This window comes from Vigna angularis, chromosome 2 (assembly GCF_016808095.1).
Source record: "Vigna angularis cultivar LongXiaoDou No.4 chromosome 2, ASM1680809v1, whole genome shotgun sequence".
Lineage (NCBI taxonomy): Eukaryota > Viridiplantae > Streptophyta > Magnoliopsida > Fabales > Fabaceae > Vigna > Vigna angularis.
Genome location: NC_068971.1, coordinates 7,542,525 through 7,568,755, shown reverse-complemented (window position 1 = coordinate 7,568,755; position 26,231 = coordinate 7,542,525). Strand labels below are relative to the sequence as shown.

The 26,231-nt window shown below is 29.2% G+C and overlaps 1 protein-coding gene across 4 annotated transcripts; it reads left to right on the top strand.

The window, feature by feature from the left end:
• The first annotated feature begins 11,468 nt into the window (after positions 1–11,468).
• On the top strand, positions 11,469–17,945 carry LOC108326850 (transcription initiation factor TFIID subunit 10). Of its 4 annotated transcripts, none has more exons than XM_052873511.1 (8): positions 11,477–11,589; positions 13,687–13,815; positions 13,895–13,959; positions 15,220–15,282; positions 16,800–16,857; positions 16,941–16,991; positions 17,434–17,484; positions 17,686–17,945. In XM_052873511.1, the coding sequence occupies exons 2-7, from the start codon at positions 13,723–13,725 to the stop codon at positions 17,446–17,448; spliced, it is 345 nt and encodes a 114-aa protein (XP_052729471.1). In that variant the 5' UTR covers positions 11,477–11,589; positions 13,687–13,722; the 3' UTR covers positions 17,449–17,484; positions 17,686–17,945. The 4 variants fall into 4 exon arrangements, with proteins under 4 accessions (XP_017415924.1, XP_052729471.1, XP_052729470.1 ...); XM_052873510.1 differs by lacking the exon at positions 17,434–17,484 and adding an exon at positions 11,753–11,828; XM_017560435.2 differs by lacking the exon at positions 17,434–17,484 and having other exon boundaries at positions 11,469–11,589.
• The last annotated feature ends 8,286 nt before the right edge of the window (positions 17,946–26,231 follow it).

The window sequence follows — 26,231 nt, the reverse complement described above, 5'->3', positions numbered from 1 at the left end:
AAGTAGCATTCAAGTAAGTAGATAGGGTCAAAGTAACCCTAAGTCGTCTCCCAATGAATACAAAATTGTTTTTTAATATTTGAATCTTATGAATGTTATGCAATGTCAAGAATAAAAGTGAGAAACTATGCTAATGGAATTAGTATTTAAAGAATGTTCGAGTTTAAGTGAAGAACAAGTAGAAAACTTAGAAACAAATATAATGAAATAGGCTAATTCAACTGTTTTTCTAAGATAGATTCATCATTGGTTATCTACATATCATTGTTCAATTGATTATTGTTCGAGTTTCAAATTAATTAAAGTACATTCTTAATTAATTTGAGGGCAATCATGCAGTTAACCAAAGTAGATTCTCAATCAAATGCAAGACCTTTCTGGATTATTCACAATGAATTCAACCAAAATACATTATCAATCAAATTCTATTGTGTTTAATCATGTCTATTCTTAAATCTCCTAACCAAATTAAAAGTTAATTAATCAAAGTAAATTCTCAATAATTATAGTTGAAATTATTACCACCAATCAAAGTACATTCTCAATTGATAACAAAAACTTGTTTAATTACATGAAAGTTCCTAAATTTAATCAAAGTAAATTCTCAATCAAACCTAGAAGCCCTTGAACTCATATGAGTAATGTGCATGTAGATTCAAACACCTTATGATGCAAAAATCATTGCTTTTAATATGATTGAGAGATGAAAGATATAGAAAGAAAGCAACTCAAATCAATAATCAAAAGAAACAATTGCATGAATTCAACTTAACCTCAGAATCCATAATGAAATTACAGTGGAATAGCCCTAGAAGCTTAGCCCTCCATGAATGGAGTGAAACACATGATGAAATAAAGATGAGAAGAGTGGTGAATGCTTGCTTCCAGTGGAGGAGTCTGAGAATGAATGAGTTATGCCTCCCCTAGGTCTCTTGATATAGGCTTGATTGGGCTTGGATTCTTAATCTTTTGTTGATAAGATCTTTTATCTTATATCTAATATCTTTCAAATATTGAACCAATTTAATCAGTTTTTAAGAATATTTGATAATATCTTTTCTAGATTCAAAAAGATTTGACAAATATTATCGTTTGATTTTTATTGATATAGTTAAATAAGGTCATTATTTAACAATATCAAATAAAATATCTTAAGATATATTTTCTCCAAATTATCTTTTAAAATAAACTTGTCCAAAATTACATTTTAACCCTTTTTTATTTTATTGAAATTTAGACAAAAGTCCAGAAACTTTCTCTAATTACACTTTAGCCTTTTCTTTCTTTTTAGAATTGCAATTCAAACTTTAATTCTAGCTACATCAACAAACATTAGACTATCCAAAATAATTTATGCAACTAAAATCACATTTTAAGTCTCTTTAATTCCCAAACCCAATAAAGTCAATTATCAAAAATCTTATTTTAAATCAATCATTTAAACACAAGAATCTGATCAAAATTTTGAATAGTGATTTAAAAGTAGTAAGACTCAGCTATTTTAATATTAAATAGTTTTAATATAAATAGTTTCATTATGAACGAATATCATTATTTTAAAGCACGTCATCTCTCCAGAAACCACTTTTCTAGAGTTCTCTGACTTCTCTCTAGTAGTTCTCGTCCTCTATTCATCTTATTGAAGAACCAAGACCATAGAATTGATCCTAGTGACAAACTCTTTATTTTGGATAGATAAGTTTCTCAAATATAGTAAATTGGTTTTATGGTCCTCTTTTGTTCTATTTTGTCTTCTTTTGCATGCGAGTTTTGTTGTGGATGCATGTGACGTTTGACTCTTCTATACGACTCTTTGTTGATTAGTGGTCTTAACGGTGTATCCTGATCATGTTTCTATAGTTTGTAGGAACATATAGGACTTCTTGTACGTTGAAGTTTTTATAGTGGTTTTATCATCTGTAAGGTAAGGGAAGCTAAATACCTTGGTTTTTAAGTTTCTAAAGCTTGATAACTTGATATGTGGTAATTGTATGAATTAATTATTGAAATCTATTTTGAATTCTATGATAGTGGATGGTCTCCCATGTTTAAATTAATGATTTGGTATTGTGAATTTTGATAGTAGACAACTTGTTGAGTTGTAATGAGTTTTAGATGATTTGTGAATGATGGAATGTCAATCTTAGATTAGTCATTGGCTACTAAAATTTAGTTTGAAATTAAATTTGAAAGTTAGTTGGATATATGTCTAGAATTGTGGTTTGTTAGGCGAATTTCAATTGGGATTGTTTATTAAAGGAGCTTGATGTTAGGAGTCGATGTTTGTGTCATTTAAGTCTAGATTCTTGTTTTGCTGAAATTTGATCTTTAATATGTTAAGTTGTTGTTTGGAGCTTTGATGGTTTTTGGTTTAATCTAATGGACTAAGTCTCTAGCCAATTGAGCAAAGTGGTATTCAATCTGATGTTTTCAAATCATATTTAGTGTCAAGAAAACCAATTTGGTCATTTGGAGAGATCTTGAGTGCAGCCATATCAAGATTCAAAGTTGTTGGTTTCTGATGTGGTGTTAAGAGACCTTATGCAGCATTGAGCGTTGCAAAGTCAGAGAGTCACTAGGCTCTAGGGCGCTAGGTAGCACTTTTGATCGTTGAGCGCTTCCCAAGTCAATGAGCTTCTGATTTTTGGCATTAAGCAACGTTTGGTGGCATTGAGCGCTACTTTGCAAGTTTGATCTATAATTCATTGGGCGAGTATGTTTGTTTGAGCTTGGCGTTGAGCACCAACAATGTGATATGCTTACTTCTATAAAAGTGATATATGATTGTTTTTGGTATATTAGTTTATCCATTCCTTTTTGTTTGTCTGTTTATGTGTTCCTTCTTCTTTGCGATGAAGATGTTCCAGTTGATCCGTGTAAGGCAGGAGTGATACTAAAGTTTAGAGTTAGATTGTTAGATTTCTTGTCTTATTCAAATTTTGTAAAATAGTAATATGATTTTGATTTGGTTTAACGGTACTTTTATAAATATAGGATCTATGTATGAATATGTTCAACTTGAATAGTTATGTAATATATAAGTCACTAGTGCAAAAAGGACTTTAGACGTCTGTTATTTTGGGCTTTTAACGTCTGATCTCTGTTCGACATCTATATGGGTGACGTTAATGAGACGTCGGACCCTTTAGGTCAGACGTCTCTATAGAAGTCGAACCTATATAGGTCCGACGTCTATATAGACGTCCGATCCATACAGGTTAGATGTCTTTGAGGTTGCTCCTGACTCATGGTGATTCGAGTTTACAACTTTATATTTTAGTTGAAGAGAATGTATTGTACATTTTTTTATTGGATGGTTTTAAAAACGTAGTGGAGGGAATTGGAGGAGTACAAAACGCAAGAAATCGCTGCCATAGAACGCCGCCTAAAGACACGAGAATAACTGCACCAAAACTCAACGAAAACGCATTTTAATCGATTCAAATGAAAGATAATGCATCAAAGAGTGATGTAATCGGAGTAAAATTATTTTAAAACGGTGCAAAAGTGAGAAAACGAACCTGAAAAGCGTAACCAGTAGAGAGAAAACGCGACGAAGATGATGAACAATGAGTGCGCGTAATGACTGTCTCGCGTTCACGGTGTTTTAATGCCAAAATTTAGACGTCGGTTCCCCAATTAACAGACATCTAAAGTGCTTTAGAAGTCAGAGTAGCGAGATGAGATGTCTAAACATAGTCAAAAAGTGACTTTTTAAATTTCTAGATTTAGGGTTTAGAAGTCGGTTCCCCCAATTAACAGATGTCTAAAGTGCTTCAGAAGTCGGAGTGGCGGGATCAGACGTCTAAACAGAGTCAAAAAGTGACTTTTTAAATTTCTGGATTTAGGGTTTAGACGTCGGTTCCCCAATTAACAGACGTCTAAAGTGCTTCAGAAGTCGGAGTGGCGGGATCAGACGTCTAAATGGAGTCAAAAAGTGACTTTTTAAAATTTTGGATTTAGGGTTTAGACGTCGGTTCCCCAATTAACAGACGTCTAAAGTGCTTCAGAAGTCGGAGTGGCGGGATCTGACGTCTAAACGGAGTCAAAAAGTGACTTTTTAAATTTCTGGATTTAGGGTTTAGACATCGATTCCCCCAATTAACAGACGTCTAAAGTGCTTCAGAAGTCGGTTCCCTCCATAACAGACGTCTAAATAGAATAAAAAATTATTTGTTTTCAACTTTTTCGTTTAGTTTTGGCGTCTATTCGGGGGAGCCGACGTATATGAGTATTTAGACGTCGGGCCCTTCCATAACCGACATCTAAATAGTTGTTTTATTTACGAAAAATGCCACCGGTCATTTCTAAAGGGTGACGTTAAAGGTTTTTTTTGCACTAGTGAGTGTAATGGATTCATGTACGTATTTTCTTTAAGTTATTAGTTCTTTCATTCCTTGTATTTGATGTTTCTTTTAATAATTGTATATTATTAAACCAGGGATGTCTTGTGTTTGATAGTCTAAAAATAATAATTTAAACTATTCAAGATTTTTCTTTGAAAAAACAAATAACATTTTTAAAAATAAAATTCAATGTTTGAAATAACACAAAAATAAACCTTGATTAGCAAAAGATAACCTTTTCAAATCATTTTAAAAACTGACTCTCTAAAATATGTATTTACTTTTATGTGAAAACAAAAAACAAAAACATAAATTATTTAGGTTAAAAAAATATTGCTTTTCTTAATTTCTAAAAAAAATTAAAAAGAAATACACAAAAATTAATGGAGATAGTATTTACTAAAATAATTATTGTACTACTATTTTCTCAAGAAGATCTAAAAGGAGAATACGCAGAAAAGGAGCAAGTTTTTCAGTAATGGAATTCATTAACATTCCCAGTACTGCATATTATTTATCCAGAGAGTACATGTTATAGAATGATACAAATCAGTTCCAATGATAGCATTGAAGATGGTCATATTCAGTTCTACAGGGTCCATTTTCCTTAATATACCAGTTGCAGGATTCACATGTAAGCCAGTCCCTATTTTCTATATACATATCATAATATTGGGAAGGAGATTTTCCCCATTGAAAGGAACAAAAGAACTGTGTGTTCCCAAAAACACTAATCCAAAAACCCCAGTGAAAGGTTTCATGTTTTTTGAGAACATGCACTCCAAGATCATCTTCCTTAGATTTGCAGTGAATCTTCAGATCTTCATTTCCCACCAGAGTATTGTTAATGGTGACAATGGTGTGTTGTGAGGGAATGAATAGAACATTGCTGCTGGCTGATGCCACTGTCAAAATGCACAATAAGAGGATACTTCTGGAAAACACAGACATTTTCTAACTTCTGTTACTCTTCCATGGAGCACTCAATCACACATATATATAGGCTGAAAAAAACAATCATTAAATGTTAAAAAGAAATATATCTTTTATTCAATTTTAAGTAATTTCTAAATTCAATTTTCTTTTTTAAGTTTTGTATTTTTATTTAATTGTCGTTTTTAAAATTCAAGAAATATAGATTATTTTTTATGTTTCCTTTAATTATTTTATATTATATATTATGTATTTTGTGATATAAAAATTAAAATAGAAAAATATAAAATGTTATGAATATTTAATTAAAATAAAAAAATATTTTTTATTTTTGTTTCTCCAAAATATCGGACACTTTTTCTTTATAAACAACTCAAAAGTCAAAAAATTATAATAAGTAAGAATTTTGAAATTATTACATCATTTTCAGTGCAGAAAAACGTTGTTTAATAATAAAAAAAATTGTTGTAACTTACAAAGATTTTAGCAGAAATTACCTGATTCCTACAACTACCTTAAAGTCATCTTCTGCTTGGTATATTTTTTAAACATCTAATATTGATATTGCATATAATTTTAAGGTGGTGGTCTTCAGATTCGTACGGTAGTCATGGGTTTCGTACACAAGAAAAGAGCACGAGAAAGTTAATGTGATAATGGCGACAATTTTCAATGTTAGGGTAAATACTTGTTCAAATTATTAGATCACTCGTTTCAGCACAAATTAGTATATAAACAAACACACAAGCATTGCAATACATTTAAAATTTATTAGTTTAAACACCAATATCAATAATTCAACATATTCAAATTAACAATGCAATTTATCATATTTATCACAATTATAATTTTAAAATAATAATGTAATTACCTTTTCTAACTTAAAAGATGATTAAACAACACTAAAATCCTCAAAAACACCTTTAGAAGCTCAAAAGTTCTATATTTCTCTATCAATAACACAAACACAAACAAAATACACTATTAGAACCATTAATTAATAAAAAAATTTAAATGAGACTCAAACACCACACTCAAACATCATGTGTGATCTGATATAGTCACATACAAAGAAAGACCCAATAGATCAAAGAAAAAGATAGAAAATCAACTTACTCTATTGAAAAAACTAATGAACGGAAGTGCAAAACTCACCTCAAAAATCATCCATCTTCGATCTCCAAACAAATGAACAGGTGACTCAAAACTCAATAGAAGTGAAAGAACTCTAGAAAAACAAATTTGCAGAGATGATGCAATTAAAAAAAAAATAAAATTTGTTTACAGAAATTTTATTTATAATTTAAACTTTTAATATTAAAATAATCGAGTTTATTATTCAAAATATATTATCACCTCTAAAACATCATCTTTTACACTCTTTTTATAATTAATTTTAATTATCAATTTACAAACTAATTATAATTTTTCTTATAAAATAAGTATTTTAGTAATTAATAATTTTTAATTTTATAAAGTGATATATAAATTAATTATTAGAGTGAGTAATTATTTATTGTCCTTAAATTTTATTATTATTTAAATTTTATTATTATGTAGAAATTTCATTATAATTTTTTTTTTGCAATATATACACTATTTACTCTTAACAAAGTATTAAATATATGCATTCAATGCATATAAATGAGGATGATGTCACTTGTTAAACTTAAACCACGTATGCATCTCAAAAGAATAAAAGAAAATAAAAATAAATGTTTATAATACACTAGAAAAACTTATGGTCAATGTTAAGGCATAAAATAAGGCAACCCGGTTAATACTAAGAAGAAGAAAAAAATATTTTTTGAAATTCAAGTGCTAAATTTAATTGTTAATTGAATCACAGACATTTTGGTATTATGACACATTTTTACATTCATTTAACATAGAATATAAGGATAAAATGGTCATAAAAATATAAACTTTTGTATTTTTTCAGGAAAGAAGAAACTAAAAAATAAATAAGAATAATGTTAAATTAATGTAAAAAATTTAAGTGTGTCAATGAATATCCAATTTAAATTCTTTGACACACATAAATTTTTACATTCATTTGACACTACCCTTATTTACTTCATGGGTCTAAACTAGTCCCTATTTACTTTATGAGTAATGGTATTATGACATATTTTTTTACATTCATTTGACACAGAGTACAAGAGTAAATGGTCATAAAAATGTAAATTTTTGTATTTTTTCAAGAAAAAAGAAAGTAAAAAGTAAATAGGATAGTGTCAAATGAATGTAAAAAATTTAAGTGTGTCAAAGAATCATTACTCTTCCTTTATACATATCATTAATGTAAAAAAGTGTATAGATAATGTTTTGTTTATCATAGATAATATTTTTTAAACTCTATTTATGGTATCTCATAATTTATTTAAATAAGTGTTCTCTTTTGGTTTAAATTTTAAAAAAATGAAAAATAATTTTTCAATAAAATATTTCAAAAAATATAAAATATTTTTTCAAAAGAAAATATAATATATTAGTTCTATTATATACAAACTTGCATTATCGATTGGTGTCTAACAATAAATAACGCTTATTTAAATAAGCGCTATCTATTAGTCTATTTTTTAAAAAAAAAATATTTCAATAAAATATTTTGAAAATTATGAAATATTTTTTCAAAAATATATATAAAATATTAGTTCTAGTATATACAAACCTGCGTCATCTATTGAATCTATTATATACAAAAATATATAAAATATTAAAACAAATATGACAAAAAAAAATAAATGTCTCAAAAAGAATGTTCATTACTTCAATCTATGAATAAAAACTATTGATAAAATAATATTTTAAAATATAATTGTTGAGTCGTCAAGTATGTGTTATACATGACATTGCTTTATAAGAAAGTATATAAAACCATAACATATATATTCTATTTGTACCTATAAGCATTTATATCACCATAACATAACCTATAAGCATGTATTAATTACATGTAAGCATCAATCTTCCTAACTTCAATGATTTGATTGTCACGACATTGTTGACATTTACAATTAGGAAAATACTGCAACAAAAAAAAATAATATAAATTAGTCAATTAAATTTTTACTACAAATTAATTATGACAATGAAGATAACTTACATTAGTTAGAATTGTTCCTTCTTCACAGTATGTGATAATTTCTTTCATATATCAACACACGTAATACCCATAATCATTGTCATTGGGTTGTTTTGGATATTAGAAAACCAAAAGTAGAAAACATAATTATAATTTGAACATAACAGCAAACCAGAACTCTAGTAAACTCCAAACAGATTCAGTGCGTGGTAACAAACAACTATATACCATATACAAGTTTAAACTCTCAATAATAAGTAAGTCATACTTTCATTATAACCATATACTCCTCCAACCAGTTTCACAATAATAATTATGTTTTATCCTGTTGAACTTTGTAAATATTCTTTTTAAGAACTTTAAGTTCAATTTTATAATATATACATATTACATCTTTACAATAGTTCACAAAGCAATCTATCAATCACCGCATCCATAAATGGTTTTGATCCTGATAAAAATGCAACAATATCCCATCAGAAAGCATCACATTACAAAAGCTGTCAACAAAGAACAAAGGTAGCAACTTTGAAAAATATCAGCATCAAATCCAAGACTGTGACATTCAATTGTTAAATTAACTGTAGAAGCATTTCGATTTTCTTGCACGTGTTTTTGGTCTTACATGACATACAAGCAACAGGAAGCTTACCATGTCCAACAACAACAACAATTTGTGATCCTGCTATAACATGAACATATAAAAGTGTTAGCAATGATACTACCAAAAGCCACAATGTGAGGATGTTAGAAGAGCAAACCTTTCAACAATCAACGCTATTGCATATTGTTGCCATTGAAAGGAACAATGGAACAATGTTGAAGAAAAGAAGTTAACTGCAAAAGTCCAGACAAAAGAAGAATTATGGGAAAGAATTTGCAATCAAAGATCATAATATGCATATATGCAATGAAGGGTTAGGATAATCCTTCTTCTAAAGAATTGGTGACACTTACATGACTTTTAGGAGTTCTTATTTCAAACTCATTGCTGCTTGATAGTAGCCTTAGCCACAAAACTAAGAAAATACTTCTTACAAACACACACATTTTCTCTTATTATCTAAACCCTCAAAAAAGGATTAAAACTATTTTCTTCAAGTTTATTAAACCGACAATTTATTATGATTTTATTTCTCTTGGTTAACTTTCCTTCACTGCATAATTCTCCAAATGTATTATAACTTACTCAGTTTTCAACTTATTCAAATGTATTATAACTTAGTGCATAATTCCAACCTTCATGAACTTTAACTCTCTTTTTTAGGGCTACTCTTATCAAGTTCTTCTATGGGTTTTATGTAAAAGCTTAGAAAATTGTGTTTTAAATGTGATAACATATTTTAAATAATGAGACTCCGTTATTTTAATATTAAAATTTTAAAGTATAAATAGAATTTTTTTTAAACGAGTGTCATTATCTAAAATCACATTATCTCTCTAAACTTCCCTTCTCTAGAACTCTTTATCCTCTCTCTAACTTTTCTAACAACGTGTTTATCTATCTAAAGATCAGAGACTGCCAAAATAATCCTTGAGGCAAGATTTTCATTTTTATTTGATTAGTTTATACAAAAAAGTAAGTTGATTTCTGCTCTTTTCTTTAATTTTTGAACTTTTCTTGTGCATGCGAACAGTGTGTCCTAATCATGTTTTCGTTGTTCGTAGGATGATATAGAGTTACTCGTGCCTTTGGAGCTGTTTTATGACCTCTAGAAGTGTTTGATCATCTGTCAGGCAAAGGAAGCTAGATGCTTTAGTGTTCATTAGTTGGATATTGCTGATTGAAATTGGTATAATATATGATAGTTGTTTGTGTTGAATTGAATGATATGTTTGGTTGATTGTATTGAGTGTTTGGTTTGTGTTTGAACTGTGGTGATTGAGGAAACTGAGGACCTGGCCATTTGAGCAAGTTGTCTTGCACTTTGACATTGAAAACTAAGTCAAGAATACTAATTTGATCATTTGAACAGGTCCCTAGTTCTCCAAATCACATATTTTAGTTGGTTGTTTTCTGATATGACACTAAGCGGTACTGGTGTAGCGTTGAGCACAAGATTGGTTGTGCAAGTCTAGAAGAAATTTTTCTCTAGACCGTTGAGTGCCCACTTTGTTCGATGAACGACCATTTTTGCGAATAGTATGGCATTAAGTGGTGTCAAGGCACCAGTGAGTACCACTTTTCACTACAAGTTTGGACCCATTTTAATTCCAGGTTGATGAGTGACTGAATGGTGTCGTTGGGCAAGACCTTTATTGAGAAGAGTGACATTAAGTGCCAAAACTATCGTTAAGCACAACCTTTTGCGAAAGGTCAAGTGTTAGGCGATATACCTGTTGTTGAGCGCCACCTTGAGCGCTAGTTTGTATAATTGTTTTGGTTTCTTCTTTTGGTTGTTTGGTATTAAGTTGTATAACCATTAGTTTTGTTGGTGGGCATAATGATTGTGTGGATCTATATGTGAATCTTTGGTATGTTTATGTGTTGGTGATGTTTATTTGACATATGGAAATTTAGAAAGAAGGTATACTATCAACCATTCAACTCATGTAGAAATGAATAGGGTGGGAGAAAGAATGACAGAAAAACTTTACCTTAAACTTTTGGTCTTACGCGCGAAGTATTAGTCTCGTGAGTAGTAGAGAGATAACTCTTATATCATGTACACATTCATTTTCATTTACTTAATTGTATTTTGTGTATCGGTATAGAATATATATATATATATATATATATATATATATATATATATATATATATATATATATATATATATATATATATATATATATATATATATATATATATATATATATATATATATATATATATATATACTCAATAATTTTTCTTTTTACTATTTTTCATTTGTTTTAAAAGAATTTTTCTATGTTATGAATTGAATTTATTTTTCGTCCTTAAATAATTACAAAAAAAATTGTATTTTATTTTTAAGTTATATACTCTATAAAATATATGATGAAATATATTATAATTTAATTTTAAAAAAATATTATTTTTAATAAAAATATAAAAATAAAATATATTAACCAAAAGTTATATATATTATAGAAAGCTTATTCAATAGAAAAATAATAACTGACAAAAAAGGAGATACAGAACTTGGAAGTTTCAGCGATTCCAAATCCCCAATCTCTGCCGCGTTGCGCTGACGGCTAGTTGCAACTCCGCCGTGGGCGGCGAGCCCTCTTCTCTAGGTTAGGTTCGCGTTGCGCGGCTCTTTGTTTTTTTCCTCGCTAGTTCTTCTCTGTTCCCTTTGTACATTCCATATGTTGCTTCTCTCTATTGTTTTTCTTGCCATGCAGCTGTTTGCCGCTACCCCAAAGAAACTTCCTGATTTCATATTTATTTGTAGAACAGTTTGAAATTAAAAAATTATAAGAGAAGTTGCTGCTCTTGAACCTAGAGATATTGCTTTAGCTTTAGATTGTGTCAGGTAGGAAGTTTCACTGTGACATTTTACTTTATTTTATTGTCTATTGTTGTGGTTCTATTACTTCCTCATCACGGCCTTCCGCTTTCTCTGTTTCTGTAAAGTTTAACATGCATGTGGGGGTGGAGGAATGTTAGGAAATTGGTTTTAACCTATTGGTATAAGGACGTTAGAAGAAATTAACGGAAGCAATTTCATGATGATTAGTGTTCTTGAGAAATTGGTTTTTAGCCAAGCCCAATGATATGCAATCCATCTCATCTAGTGTGTTAAGGTGTCTTTATGGAAAAAACTTGGTAATATCAGTTTGAATATATATTTTTTAATTTACTAAATGAGAGACAGGTTTGAGAAGCACTCATTTCACTGTTAAACCTAAACATGTAGTTTACAAAAAGGTTGTTGGATGGAAGACAACGTTGTTAGGATGCGATTGTAAAGAACATCACTGTAGTTTCTAAACCTCTCGATTCCTCATTGATTTATCTATATAAAGAACATTTTTATCAATGCAACACTGTCGAATGCCAGGCCCTCCATAACTCTCTAGCACTGGGTTCCGTAAATTTTATTGTCCTGTTTCGATCAAATTATTGTCATTGTTATTGATTGAGTTTCCACATGGTGGACATCAAACCCAGGATAAATATGTATGCAGTCCCTATAACCAGTCAACATCTAGACACTTATCACTTACTGGAATTATACAAACAAAATGATTTTTTTTATAAGTAAAATTGAAACAGAATATGAATACAGAACACTGTAGATTTTACCACTTTCTTTCCAGAACTGCGACCCTTGGTCCCTACTTTGGTGCATCAAGCTTTCCTCTGCTCAGAATTCGTATTCTCCATAAGTATTATTAAATATCATCATCGATTTGTTGATTGCTTTGATTTTTGTCACTGCATGAATCTTTTCATTAAGCACCATCAATGATTTCTCTTTGTTAAGGCTGAATATTCGAATTGGTCCTCCAAAGCATGATTTATTCAGCTTTGCAATTATGAGGAGGCCTGTGGGTCTAAGTTGGCCCATCCCTGCCACTGCTGAATTATTGACGAGGTCTGTGGGGCTAAATTTTTTTTCTAAGCTGGATTTGAAGTATGGTTATAACAAAGGTCGAGTGAAAGCTAGTGATGTGCATAAGACTGCTTTCAGAACTCAGGAGGTCATTATGAGTGTTTAGGGATGCTTTTTGGACTTATGAATGTACCTTCTATGTTTCAGGCTTGGATGAATGAGATCTTTTAGCCCAGTCTGTGGAAATATGTATTGGTTTTCTTTGATGGCATTCTAATTTATAGTCAGGATTGGGAGTCCCATACGAGCACTTAACTGAGGTTTTATAGATGTTGTTGGATAATAAGTTAGTGGCAAACCAATTCAAGACTGATTCTCAAGAAAGAGGCAATGTCAGCAGCTAAAATAAACCTTTACCTGAAGACTAGTATTTTTTTCTCGGGTTGCTAATAGGCCCATTATGTGGAGAGTGTATGAAGTAGGAACAGGAGAGTGAGGCAATGATGTGCTGGCTAGAGAGAATGATGCGAGCATTGTATGTGAGGCTAGTTAGCTGCAAGGATTTTCTGTTATTTTGGGGTGTATGAGTAGAGCGGACCAGGTCTTATTTTCAGAGTTGGTTATGAATGGAGAGCAACAGCTCTCTGAAGGAGCTTTGGTCTACGGACAGGAATAATTTCTGTATTCCCCCTTTCGTCTTCTTATCCAATAATACAATATTACCATATTTTCAGTGTTCTTTGTCCTTTCTTGCAATTTCTGTTTTTGGTGTATATATGTATGTATGCGGAGAATTCAATAACGTTTGTAGTTATGTGTTTATGTATGTATGAAGCTTTTCTGAGTAGTGCTTGATCAGCACGAAAGAAGGATGAATCAGAACCCGCAATCAAGTGAGGGAAGACCTGACGATGATACTGCTCTCTCTGATTTCCTTGCTTCCTTAATGGATTACACTCCCACTGTAAATTTATTTTTCTGTTATTTTTCTTTTCTAGTAATTTTCAATTTTACCCAATTTAATAAGTGTCTCCTTTGTTTAGATACCCGATGAATTGGTGGAACATTACCTGGCCAAGAGCGGTTTTCAGTGTCCAGACGTTCGATTGTGGGTTCTCATATCATTTATTTACTATCAATTTTTCTTTATATTCTTCAAAAAACAAGGGCCCACGAAAATCAATTTAGGCAAGGTTATTTTTGTAAGGAAACAAGTTATTGAGTACCCTGTTTTCTGATGGGTTTCTCCTGCCCTGTGGTTATCTCGTCCTAAATTCATTCAGGTTATGCATGCTCTTCTGGGTTCAATTGGTCAAATGATGTTTACCATAGAATTTCTTTCCCATCTTTCTCTGTCCTTATTTTGGCATGAATAAGAAAGAGGGGCTAATGGTGTAATTAACACCATTAGATTGAAAAGATTGTTAATTAAATTTCATCTCGCTAGAGTTTGGACTGTTGGTTAATGGATGTCTAATTTATACCCTTGTGGCAGTTTGATTGAGACATCTTGTATTTTTATTTTTACTTCATTTGCCAGTTTACATTGGATCAAACTCACATTTTCCATTCCTTTCTCCTGTATTTCATTGTGTTCAATTTCTCAATGCTTCTTGTGTTCCTTTCTTTTTGCTCCTTCTGTTTTGTATAGTAATCCTTTACCTGAGTTGATCTTTTTGCTGTTTTTGTTATCATGCTGAAAGATATGGAAAGGAGGATATGAATCAAGAGTCCAAGCATTTGCAAAATTATGAGTGCTTGAGTGATTTGATATTATGATAGCTAGTTGATTTTTTCAGTGTAAAAGCAAACCAGAACAGCTTTCTTCACGGAAATAAAAAATTCATCATTTTACGAACCCAACTATGATATGGACATATCTCAGTTGTGTCCCTTTGGCCTTAAAGTTGTCAATTTGAGAGTTTTGAAACAAATAAAGATATAAGATTAGTAGTTTATATTTCTTTTATGGTTTCTGAGAAAAGCACAACTCTTATATATTTGTATGCTGTGTCTTACTCTTTCTTTGGGATTCTTTAATATGGCACAGTCATTATATTTGAAATGAGTACTGACTGTTAATCACTTTCAGATGGAAAGTGATGAAATATGCTAATTGAGTTTATCTGATTTGCTGGCTATTTTATATTTCTTTTCACTCCTACTCGGTTAAGTTTGGATTTCTTGCTGTGCATTGTTGTTTTGGACCTCTGATATAGTTAACAAGTGCCTTTGTGAAATTTATTGGCGTTCAACTCTTCTGGCATTTTGGTTGACTGTTGTTGAGTGCTCTCTATTGGATTTTTAGCCCTTGCATTTCTTTATCATGTATTCTGAGCTTGACTAGAAATGCTCATAATTTTTTCAGGACTAGATTGGTAGCTGTTGCCACTCAGAAGTTTGTTGCTGAAGTTGCAGTAGACGCTCTTCAGTATGTTCATTTTACCTGTGTTTTTGTTGATCTTTACCATCTAGCTTTTATTTTATTTTTAACCTTGAATTACTGCATCAGAGCTAACTATTCATGTGTTAGTTAATTTGAGAAATATTCTTTTGTTGAACTTGATTTGTGATTTCCTAAAATTTATTGAACTTTTTGTGAAGTTTGTTTATGCATGTGAGATGAGTTGAGGAGTGTCTGAGAAACACTTGTTCCCTTGTGCTTCATTTAGATGGTGTGAAAGAAAGTGATAGATTGGAAAATGAAAAAAAAGGAAGAGAATTATAGTAGAAAGTGAGGTTATTTGGTTGAGTTGAAAGAGAGTGGAAATAAGAGTAAAGAAAAATAATCTTTTTTATTAGTATTCACAATTAATTTTTATAATAATTTCATTCACAATGGATTGTGTTGGCCTATAATCGATTATGTATACAAATTACATTCCAAAAGACCGATCTTTTTAAAAACATAATGTGTTTATGTTGCACTAAAATAAGCTAGGGACGGGTTGGAACTTGGAAGGTAAATTAGGCTGGCTTTCCTCTCAAATGTCATGTCTTGAGAGAGGAAAGCTTGACCTGTGGGCTCCACAACTGAATACTCTCATTTCTGTTCAAATACCTTGAAACAAACAGGAGAATCACCGCACATTCACTCCCTTCGATCTCTAACAGTGGTTGAACAGATAAAAGCAAGGCGTTAATGAGTGTTATATGCATTATAGAAGTGCACAAGCACATATATTTCAATGGAATTCTTTGTGCAATTGCACTTAATTTTTGTGAATTTTATCCCTATTCATGTAAATGTCCATAAAGGCAGAGACTTCAATGAGAGGAGAAATGTTAATAAAAAATCTTAATATTAAGGTTGTTAATTAACTTTTAGTGTAGTTCATAAATTTTGTGATTTTATCCCTACTCACGTAAATGTCCATAAATGTAGAAGGTACAATGTGAGGACCAATGTAAATTAAATGCTTAATATTGAGGTTGTTAACCAGGACATAGCTTGTCCTAATTTTTTTGGTACAATCTATTTGGGAAGTATAGTACTTTTATTGTAAATAACGTTTCTTGACATTCTTTTTTAGACTCTTCTTGATAAACAAAGGTGAATATAGAATATAAAAGTATTATTTATCAATTTGGATCTTTTATTATGTTGCTTATATTTTATTTCATTTTGATTTCGTATCACTCTCTACACTCGTATATATAATGCAGAGTCCCAATGCCCTATATTTTAGAGAATAGCCTTGTCCAAGTCTCAATGTCTTCATAAGATATAACTGGCGAACTGTTTTTTTTTAATACTTTTTTTGAAGTTTTATTGATTTTCTTGGTTTTACCAATATGAAAATTCACAAATTTCTCCATTTTTATCATCCACGATTGCATTACTATTTCTTTTTTGGCTAGTTTTGAGTGCACTGTTGTGAGTTAGTTGCCTCGTCTTTCTTTTACTTTTCCATACAGGATGATGAGTTGACTAAATGTTAACTGTAGGCACTGCAAAGCAAGACAAGCAACAATTCCAAAAGACAAAAGGGACAAGCAGCAGAAGGTTTTTACAGCTTTTAACTGATTTTGACTATACATTCATTGTGTATGTGTAGTACTTACATTTCATTATATATAACCTAACAGGATAAACGTTTAGTTTTGACAATGGAAGACCTATCAAAAGCATTGCGTGAGGTAAGAATAGTTGGCATTTCTTGTCGTTGTAGGGGTCATTGCAATCATCATTGTCTTATGGATGTTTACTCATTCTTTGTAATGTCCACTCTCTCCTCCTGGCTATATATGAGTAATTCAATCTCTTTCCAGACAAGTCTGCGTTAACCCCATCGCTCATCTTTTAAACCTCTCCTTTGCTAGCTTGCCCAGTTCTTTTGTTGCTCTGTTACTAGTTTATGGAAGATGGTGATTGTGGCTAATATTCATAGCAGGATCAGAATAGTAGTATCATCACTTCTTTGAAAACCATCATTGGCTGACATCTTTCATTTTCTTATCTCAACTGAAAAACGATGACCTTTTTGATTGGTTTGATTGGTTCACTGGTTTTCTAAACCTTGCATGTTTCATGCCCTGTTTGACCAACTGGTCTAGCCTCTTCCTTTTGTTATTTTCTTAGGGGTTTCCTTACTAAGGGTTTGGGGCAGACAGTCTCAGCCACATGCAATGGGTAAGCATGGTCAGCTCTCAGAGCCCATTCCCTCTAGCCATGTTTTCAAGATATGTTTTTAAGCTTCTATTTAGGTCAACGTTATGTTTTTTATTCAGACTTCGGTATAGAAGATAACATATATAATTTATTTTTTCTAATTGTATTGTTACTATGTTATATTCCTTTACATTGAATCTGCTTACTATTCTTTATGAACAGTATGGCGTGAATTTAAGGCATCAAGAATATTTTGCCGATAGCCCTTCTACTGGAACGGATCCTGCCACTCGAGAAGAATGAGTCTTATCTTGATTATTTGTTTTAAGGCTTTTAGAGTTTCATGTGTAGTAAGTATTGCTGTATACCAATGCTGAATTGTATATTCTATTTATTCATCTTTTGCTAGTTCTCTAGTTTTACGTTCTGTATGCTGAAATCATTGCGCGATATGCCTATTTTATGTAGTTGGATACACATTATTTTGTGTCTTGAATGTATTTTATTCCATCTTTTTAACTAGTTACAGCTTGAACACTTGTTCTTTGGCAATTTTATTGTCTTACCAATTTCGTGGATCATTATTATTTTTTTCTCTTATAACAGACAATGAGTTCTTATTTTATTTTCCTTTCTTTTTTTTCTTCATGGATGAAACATAATATTTGCTAAATGAGTAATCAGGATAAACTATAAGAATGAACTTTAGTACTAAAGATAATAGTGAAGAAAAAAAATATAAATAAATATCTTAATTTTTTTTTTATTGTACATTTCTTCAGTTTATTTTATTATTTATTATATTTAATTTTATGTTTCAATATTTACATAATTCTAAAATATTGGAGAATCACAGTACCACTACACACATAGCATTTATGTGTTGAAAGTTATAAACATCTTGGTGTTGGATTTGTTTTTATTTCATCTTTGGTTATGATCAATGATTTCATGCACTCGAGGTTCTATTCATTTTAATCCATGCCAAACACCACTGTTTCCTTTTCCAACTATTTATATTTTGATAATGGAATAGGAATTTAACTAGGACAAGTCTATCTTTTGGATGCATTCAAATTTTTGAAACATGGCAACTATGAGGATATTGTTTAATAAAATGTTTGTGAATTTTTCAGAATGTCATGATATACTAATACGGTGTAATTAATGCTTAATTTTGAGAAGAAAAATGACAGCAGGTATGAAAAACAATATATTAGTAAAAATTGAGCTTTAAAATAAGAAATGATACAGATAAGCCTCTGGTATTCCTATTTTTTTATATATACTTGGGAGTTGGCATTTATGACTTGAATAGAAAAATTGTATGAACTAGAAGAAAAATTAATATGAAATTGCTTTGAAAACACTCATTTTTGTTAACATATCGAAATAGAGACTTGTTCTTCGACTAAAATTTGTAAAATTTATTATGTGGTTTGGAGAGTTATCCCATTAAATTAGTGATAAAATATGTTATTATATGGTTTTATGCGAAGTGTTGCAAATAACTATTTTTTGAAGGCATATGAAGAAGAATTAAGGAGATTTTGTAACACAGTGATTAATTAGTGATTAATTATTATAGGAATCATCACACAATCAATATAAAAACAATTAACGTAAAAAAGACATATAAAATGCTATTTCAATTATTCAAACATAATATAACACTAATATATATATATATATATATATATATATATATATATATATATATATATATATATATATATATATATATATATATATGGGTTTACTAATTTGCGTACGCTCTTTCTTCAGTTGGTACATTATAGCAATGTGTACCGAGTTTTAGTAGACAAAAATACCTCATATATTATGTATTCTAAGTTTTAAGGTCAAGGATATTTGAACAAGAAACCCCAAAACCCTTACTCAACTCCTTAATTTCTCTCAACCCTTTCTCTTTCATCTCTTTTACTCTAACATTTTCTCTGTCATCCTACTGTAGCCCCTAGTGAAAAAATCAGAAACACTCATCGTTAAACAATTTGCCTTTGTAAAGAGTTGAGTCATTGGCATATTCGCCTTCAGACGAAGGTTCATTCAAGATCTCTTCAATTTCATCATCTTCACTAACCTCTCTAATTTCATCATCTACGGATGTTGAATCATCATCTCTAGTCGTTAAATAATTTTCCTTTGTAAAGAATTGAGTCATTGGCATATTCGCCTTCAGGCAAAAGTTCATTCAAGTTCTCTCTAATTTCATCATCTTCATTAACCTCTCTAATTTCATCATCTGCAGATGTTGAATCATCATCTCTAAAAAAACCCTCAAGGCCAATTACCAATTTCTTGGGATGTTATTATGCTTGTGAAAATTAGATAAAATTAGATAAGACAAAAATTATAAAATGAAAACTCATTATAAAATCATTTTTTGTAAGAAATTGTTTAACACCGAGTGTTTCTGATTTTTTTCCAGGCCAATTACCAATTCTTTTGATGTCATTATGCTTGTGAAAATTAGATAGAATTAGATAAGACAAAAATTATAAAATGAAAACTCATTATAAAATCATTTTTTGTAAGAAATTATTTAACAACGAGTATTTCTGATTTTTTCCAAGCCAAATTACCAATTCCTTGATATGTCATTATGCTTGTGAAAATTATATAAAATTAGATAAGACAAAAATTATAAAATGAAAACTCATTATAAAATCATTTTTTGTAAGAAATTATTGAACAGTGAGTGTTTCTGATTTTTTTCAGTGAGCTACCACAGGGATGACAGAGCAAAACCTTGGAGTGAGAGAGAAGAAAGAGAAAGGGTTGAGAGGAATGAGGGAGGTGAGTAAGGGTTTGGGGGTTTCTTGTTTTTTCTTTTAGTTTTGAGAATGAAAATGATTCAAATACCCTTGACCTTAAAACTTAGAATCCATAATATATGAGGCTATTTTTGTCTACTAAAACCCGATACACATTGTTAAAATATACCAACTGAAAAAAGAGCATACGCGTTAGCAAACCCATATATATATATATATATACATATATATATATATATATATATATATATATATATATGTATATATATATATATATATGTATATATATATATATATATATATATATATGTATATATATATATATATATATATATATATATGTATATATATATGGGTTTGCTAATTTACGTAAGGACTTTTTTAGTTGGTACATTTTAGCAAAGTGTGTCAAGTTTTACGTTACAAAAAAGTCCCTATTAAAAAAACTAACTTTAAATCAAGGGTATTTTAATAATTTTAAAATTTAATTTAAAATAAAAAATAATAGTTATTTATCATCTTGATTAATCCACGTGTATTAGTTGTTATTACCTTCTATTTTATTTTTTATTTTAAATAATAACTACCTTTTTTATTTTTATTTTAAAAAACAACTACCTTTTAAAAAATAGATAATGAAAGGTAATAACTACTCATACAGGTGAGAGCAATCATGGATGATAAATAACTAATCATGGATGATAGAGTTTAGGGTTTAGGGTTTAGGGTTTTTTTAAAATAAAAAAATAAAAGGTAGTTATTAAGTCATGGATTGTAAATAACTAACTTTTATTTATTTTTTTAAAATTAAATATTAAAATTATTAAAATACCCTTGAGTTTAAAGTATCTTTTTCTTTGAATGGGGATTTTTTTGTCTATTAAAACTTGGTACACTTTGCTAAAATGTACCAACTAAAAAAATCCCTTACGTAAATTAACAAACCCCATATATATATATATATATATATATATATATATATATATATATATATATATATATATATATATATAAACTAATCATCCTACTATATGCTTTTGTAGCATCACCATTTGATACCTAATCAATAGAAATCTTGTCATCTGCTCACACATTTAAGGTGATCATAACAAACAAAAACATAAACAAACAAAAATAAATAGGTAAGTTAATTTACCAAAGGAACTTTCATATAACTGAATTATAGATGTTAACATATAAACATAAGTATATCAAAAAATCATAAAGCATACAATCATTAATTCTAAACTTAACCATCCAGATGCATGTATGGATATTAGAATCTGGGAGTTATGCACTTGTAGTGGTGGATCAGCTTACCCACCCAAGCTATCACTCACTAGGTTAGTCCGTCAACCATCTTTGATCAAGATAAAGTCTTTAGACTATGACCTCCTACTCCTCTCATCACATACCTCATCCTTCTCTACTTAAGATCGGATGGTTATCAAAGTGTCAAGATAACCCCCAATACAAAATTTCTACATCAATACATACACAACTTGAAACCATTACAAGAACTTCTCCTTGAATATTCTTTCACAACATATTTTATCCATACTTATAACCATATAATAATCCATAAAACATCACAACTTTCACACTAAACATACATAGAATCAAGTATAAACTACTTCAAACAAGCAAGGATCAGAAAATCACAAAAAACCACACTGGCACTCAAACTAACACTCAATGCAAAAGCTCTCGTAAAAGAAAGCGCTCAACACCAAAGCTCTCACACTTTTGCTCACTCCACGAAAAAGACAAAAAATTAGTCCAGAACTGTAATGGTAATTGGACCTTAAAGATACCCTATCACCGCTCAACGTCATACCATTCGCATATTGGTCGCTCAATGATGCAAACGGGCGTTGAACCCCATATACGAGAAACCTGCAACTTTAAATTTGTGATCTAATGAACTAGAGACTTATTCAAATGACTAAATTAGTATTCCTAACTCAATGCTTAGTTTCAAAAACATGTTTCAATGTCAGAATGAACACTAATTTGCTTAACTAGTCAGATACTCAATCAATCAACTTAACCTCAATTCTAACCAATTCCAACAAACACACAAACATATTACACAATTAGGTTTCAACACCAATTTGATCAACCAAATTAGAAATTATAACCATCATAGATCACCAAAAGCCAGTAACATTCAACAAGCAATCACAACAGGATTTTCCTATTCCAAATTACCAATTATAGACAAATTCAAACATGTAACACAAATTTTAACATATCAATAACTTTAAAATGTGGTAGTTAGTTTCTCTTACCTTTTAAAGAATCAAACAACTATAAGAGTCTTAAAACAACACCACAAACTCAAAGAATTCTATATACTCCTACAAACCACAAAACCAGATCAATGTATATTGACAATACTACTGATCAGCAAAGAGTCTTATAAAAGACTCAAATGATACATGTAAGGGACAACTGCTCACATGCATGGGAAAATGCACAAACTAGAGAAAATAATGTAAACTAACTTAATCTTTTACAGAAATTGATTGGACAAACTTAAATATCTCGCCTCAATGATCACTCAGGCACTTTCTGATCTTCAAACAGATGAACTATGGATTCGAAGACTTAAAGAGAGGGTAGAGGGCTCTTAGAGAACAGGTTTTAGAAAGATAGTATATTTTAGATAATGAAATTGATTAACTAAAATTCTATTTATATGTTTAAACTTTTAATACTAAAAAAAGTGAATCTCATTATATATTTAGAACACATTATCACTCCTAACACGATTTTCTATGCTCTTATAGATTTGAAACTATATTTTAAATTATGAATTGTGTAATTTTGTATTGTATCTTTATTTAACATTTTTGTATTTGTTTTTATATTTTGTGATTAAAAAATCTTTTTAAATGTTAATTATTATTATTAGACTTATTGTATAATTATAGTTTATTATATGAGTCTAGTTATAAACATAAGTTTTAGTCACATATCAATAAAATAAGCTGTCATTTATTGATTATTAAGTTTTGATTCATTAGTGAATAAAGTTTATTTGTATTTTTTTTTTTTACTTTGTAAGAGAAATTTTCCTTAGGTTTAGATGAAAAGAAAATATAAGATGAATAAATGGAAAATGTTTTAAATGGTAAAGCAATAAACTGCATGTTTTATACTGGTTCACTCAACCTGAGTTATGTCTAGTTCTTCCTTAAGAACTCTTAAGGGGTTCCACTAATCTTATCAAAGATTACATAAGTTTTACCTCTATAGGTTCACAACAAATATTCTTACCACTTCTGGTTCACATAGTCAACATGACTAGTTCGAGTTTAACCACTCCTGATTTACAACAAGTATTCTAACCACTTCTGGTCTCAAGTATTTTAATCATTTTTGGTCTCAAACCTAGGACTGGGCATAAGTATCTAAACTATACTGAACTATAATAAATTATAGTTAACTATATTTCTAATAAACTAAAAATAATTGAACTACATATACTATATATAAACTGTATTGTTAACAGTTCAGTTATAAAAAACTGCAGTTATACCAATTAACTAATAACCAAATCCTTTCAAGATCATCAAGTCAGTTTTATAAAATTCCTTACTCTTCCGTCACTTTTACGGAAAATATTTTATTTTGAGTTTTAAACATTGTTCTTTTGTTTTTGTCTTTAAGATAAGTTATATATTCTTAGACTTTATACCAATCATATAAAATATTATTTCTATTTTATATGTTATCTATTAAAAAAATTCATATTTAAAAAAAATCATTTATCAGAAATTAATGTAATTTTAAGAATGGATTATTGGAAGTTTGTTTTATTTAAAACGTTTACTCTTAAACCTCCGAAAAATACTTCAGATTTATTTCAAACTTATTGTATAAATAAAATTAAATAACTTTATAATATTTTCTATAAACAAATAATTAAAATTAACATATAATTCTAATAAATTTTATTTGTTTTTGATTTTCCTTTTATTCTTTTCCCTAACTTTCTTTCTTCAAAACTTACGTCTAACTCTCAGAAAAAAAATATATTTAGTTTAATAATAAATTATTCTTACAAAATATAAAATACATTTAACCTTTTAAATTATATTTGTCTCAGAATCTTTCATTTTGTTTTATATCATAAACTATAAAGACAAATTAAATATATAATTTAGTTTAATCATAAAACTAATTTTTAAATAATTTGAATATATATATATATATATAACGCTTTTATTTTTAACAATGATACTATATAATACAAAATATTCAAAATATTTATGGTCAAGAATAATTTCATGTCAATTTTTATTTTTTAATAAAATAAAAATAATAATTATGAGATTAAATAATAAATATAATGAATAATGATTAAATAATCATTGAACAATTTATGTTGTCATGTTAAAAAATTAAATAACAATGAACTACATATGTTTTTGTTAATTTTTGTTTAGATACAAAATAAGGAATATATACAATTTATTAAAAGGTAATGTTTATTTAAAATAATAATATAAAAACTTTAAAATAAAGTATAAAACAAAGTTTACAGTTATCTTACCTTAGTTGAAAAAAATACATTGATTAATTAAATTATACATCAAAACATAATTAAATTATCTTAATTTAACTTTTATTTTAATTATATTAATTTATACTTTTTATTTTAATGTTAAAATAAAAATAACTAAGGATCATATTTAAAAACATTAAAAATGTTAAATATTTAAAAATATTAATTTTTATACTGAATCAATATTTTTTAGCCAGAATTTATTTATTTTAAGTTGAGTTAGATTAGTTGAGAATGAAATGTACATATCTCCAAAAAAACGACATTAGATTGATTTGTGTGAACATGAATTTAAATAAATAAAAAATAAATATTTAAAAATAAATAAAAAAATAAGTATTTAAAAGTGAGATAAGATTAATACTACACGTAACTAGGTTGAGTTTTTCATAGAGTTATTCATCTAACTTACAGTTTTAGAACAAAATGAAAGTAGAAGTGATAGGAACTCACTAAACATAGTTCAGTTTTTAGTTAACTGCACTAGAAATATAATAAGTTCAGTTTTTCTAAACTGAACTAGACAATAGTATAATTAGTTTTTAGTTAAAATAGATTAGTTTTTTTTAGTATAAAATAGTACAGTTAACTATAGTTTAGTATAGTTAAGTTATTTTTGCCCAGCCCTACTCAAACCTAGACAACACGTCTAGAGAAGTGTTTTAACTCTCTTCAAAATATACAACACAAACAATGTTGAGAGCAAAGGTACAGATAATAACTCTCAAAGAGAGCATATAATCAATACAAAGATTTTTGTGGTTTGCTAAGATTTTCTCTCAAAAGAAATATATCTTCAGAAGATATATGAACGCAACAAGCTTGAATTCATTATTCTATTCTTCTTATATTATCTTTCTTATGCTATCATTCTCGTTTTCTATTCAAGTTTTTTTCTATATATAGCTTTTCTTGAAAGATGACAATTAGATATGAAAATTGACTTCAAGAGAGCATGTAGCCTTTAGGTGGGAAGTCAGACTTGAGTCTACTTGTTAAGGAACCAAGCTTTATCATAGCCTTAATCGAACTAAGCTTATACAATGCGACATAGCAGAAGGCTTCAAGGGAAACATTTCCAAAATGTTCTTCTTCTTTCACAATGTCTTTTTCTTGGATGTAGTGATTCTGATCATATCTTTCTACTTTAGTGATATGCACAAATATCAAGAATAAAATGTACAAGCATCAAAGCATTTTATAGTACATGCATTAAATGTTTTGAACATTATAAGCATTAGATTCTATTGTGTGTTCTAGACATCTTATCATTTATCATGTCATTCATAAATGCATCGTTTGATAAAATATACAACATGTATAATCATCAATTTGTATAAAACATTAGGTGCTTCTTCAAAGGTTATAGCGTTTAGTGGTCATTCATTAGACGATGT

What these genes read in the sequence shown, in the direction of transcription:
- LOC108326850 (XM_017560435.2), top strand. Translation starts at nt 13,723, where the DNA reads ATGAATCAGAACCCGCAATCAAGTGAGGGAAGACCTGACGATGATACT. An exon ending in CAGTGTCCAGACGTTCGATT is followed by an intron (nt 13,960 to 15,219) that starts GTGGGTTCTCAT and finishes TAATTTTTTCAG; the next exon opens with GACTAGATTGGTAGCTGTTG. An exon ending in AAAGGGACAAGCAGCAGAAG is followed by an intron (nt 16,858 to 16,940) that starts GTTTTTACAGCT and finishes ATAACCTAACAG; the next exon opens with GATAAACGTTTAGTTTTGAC.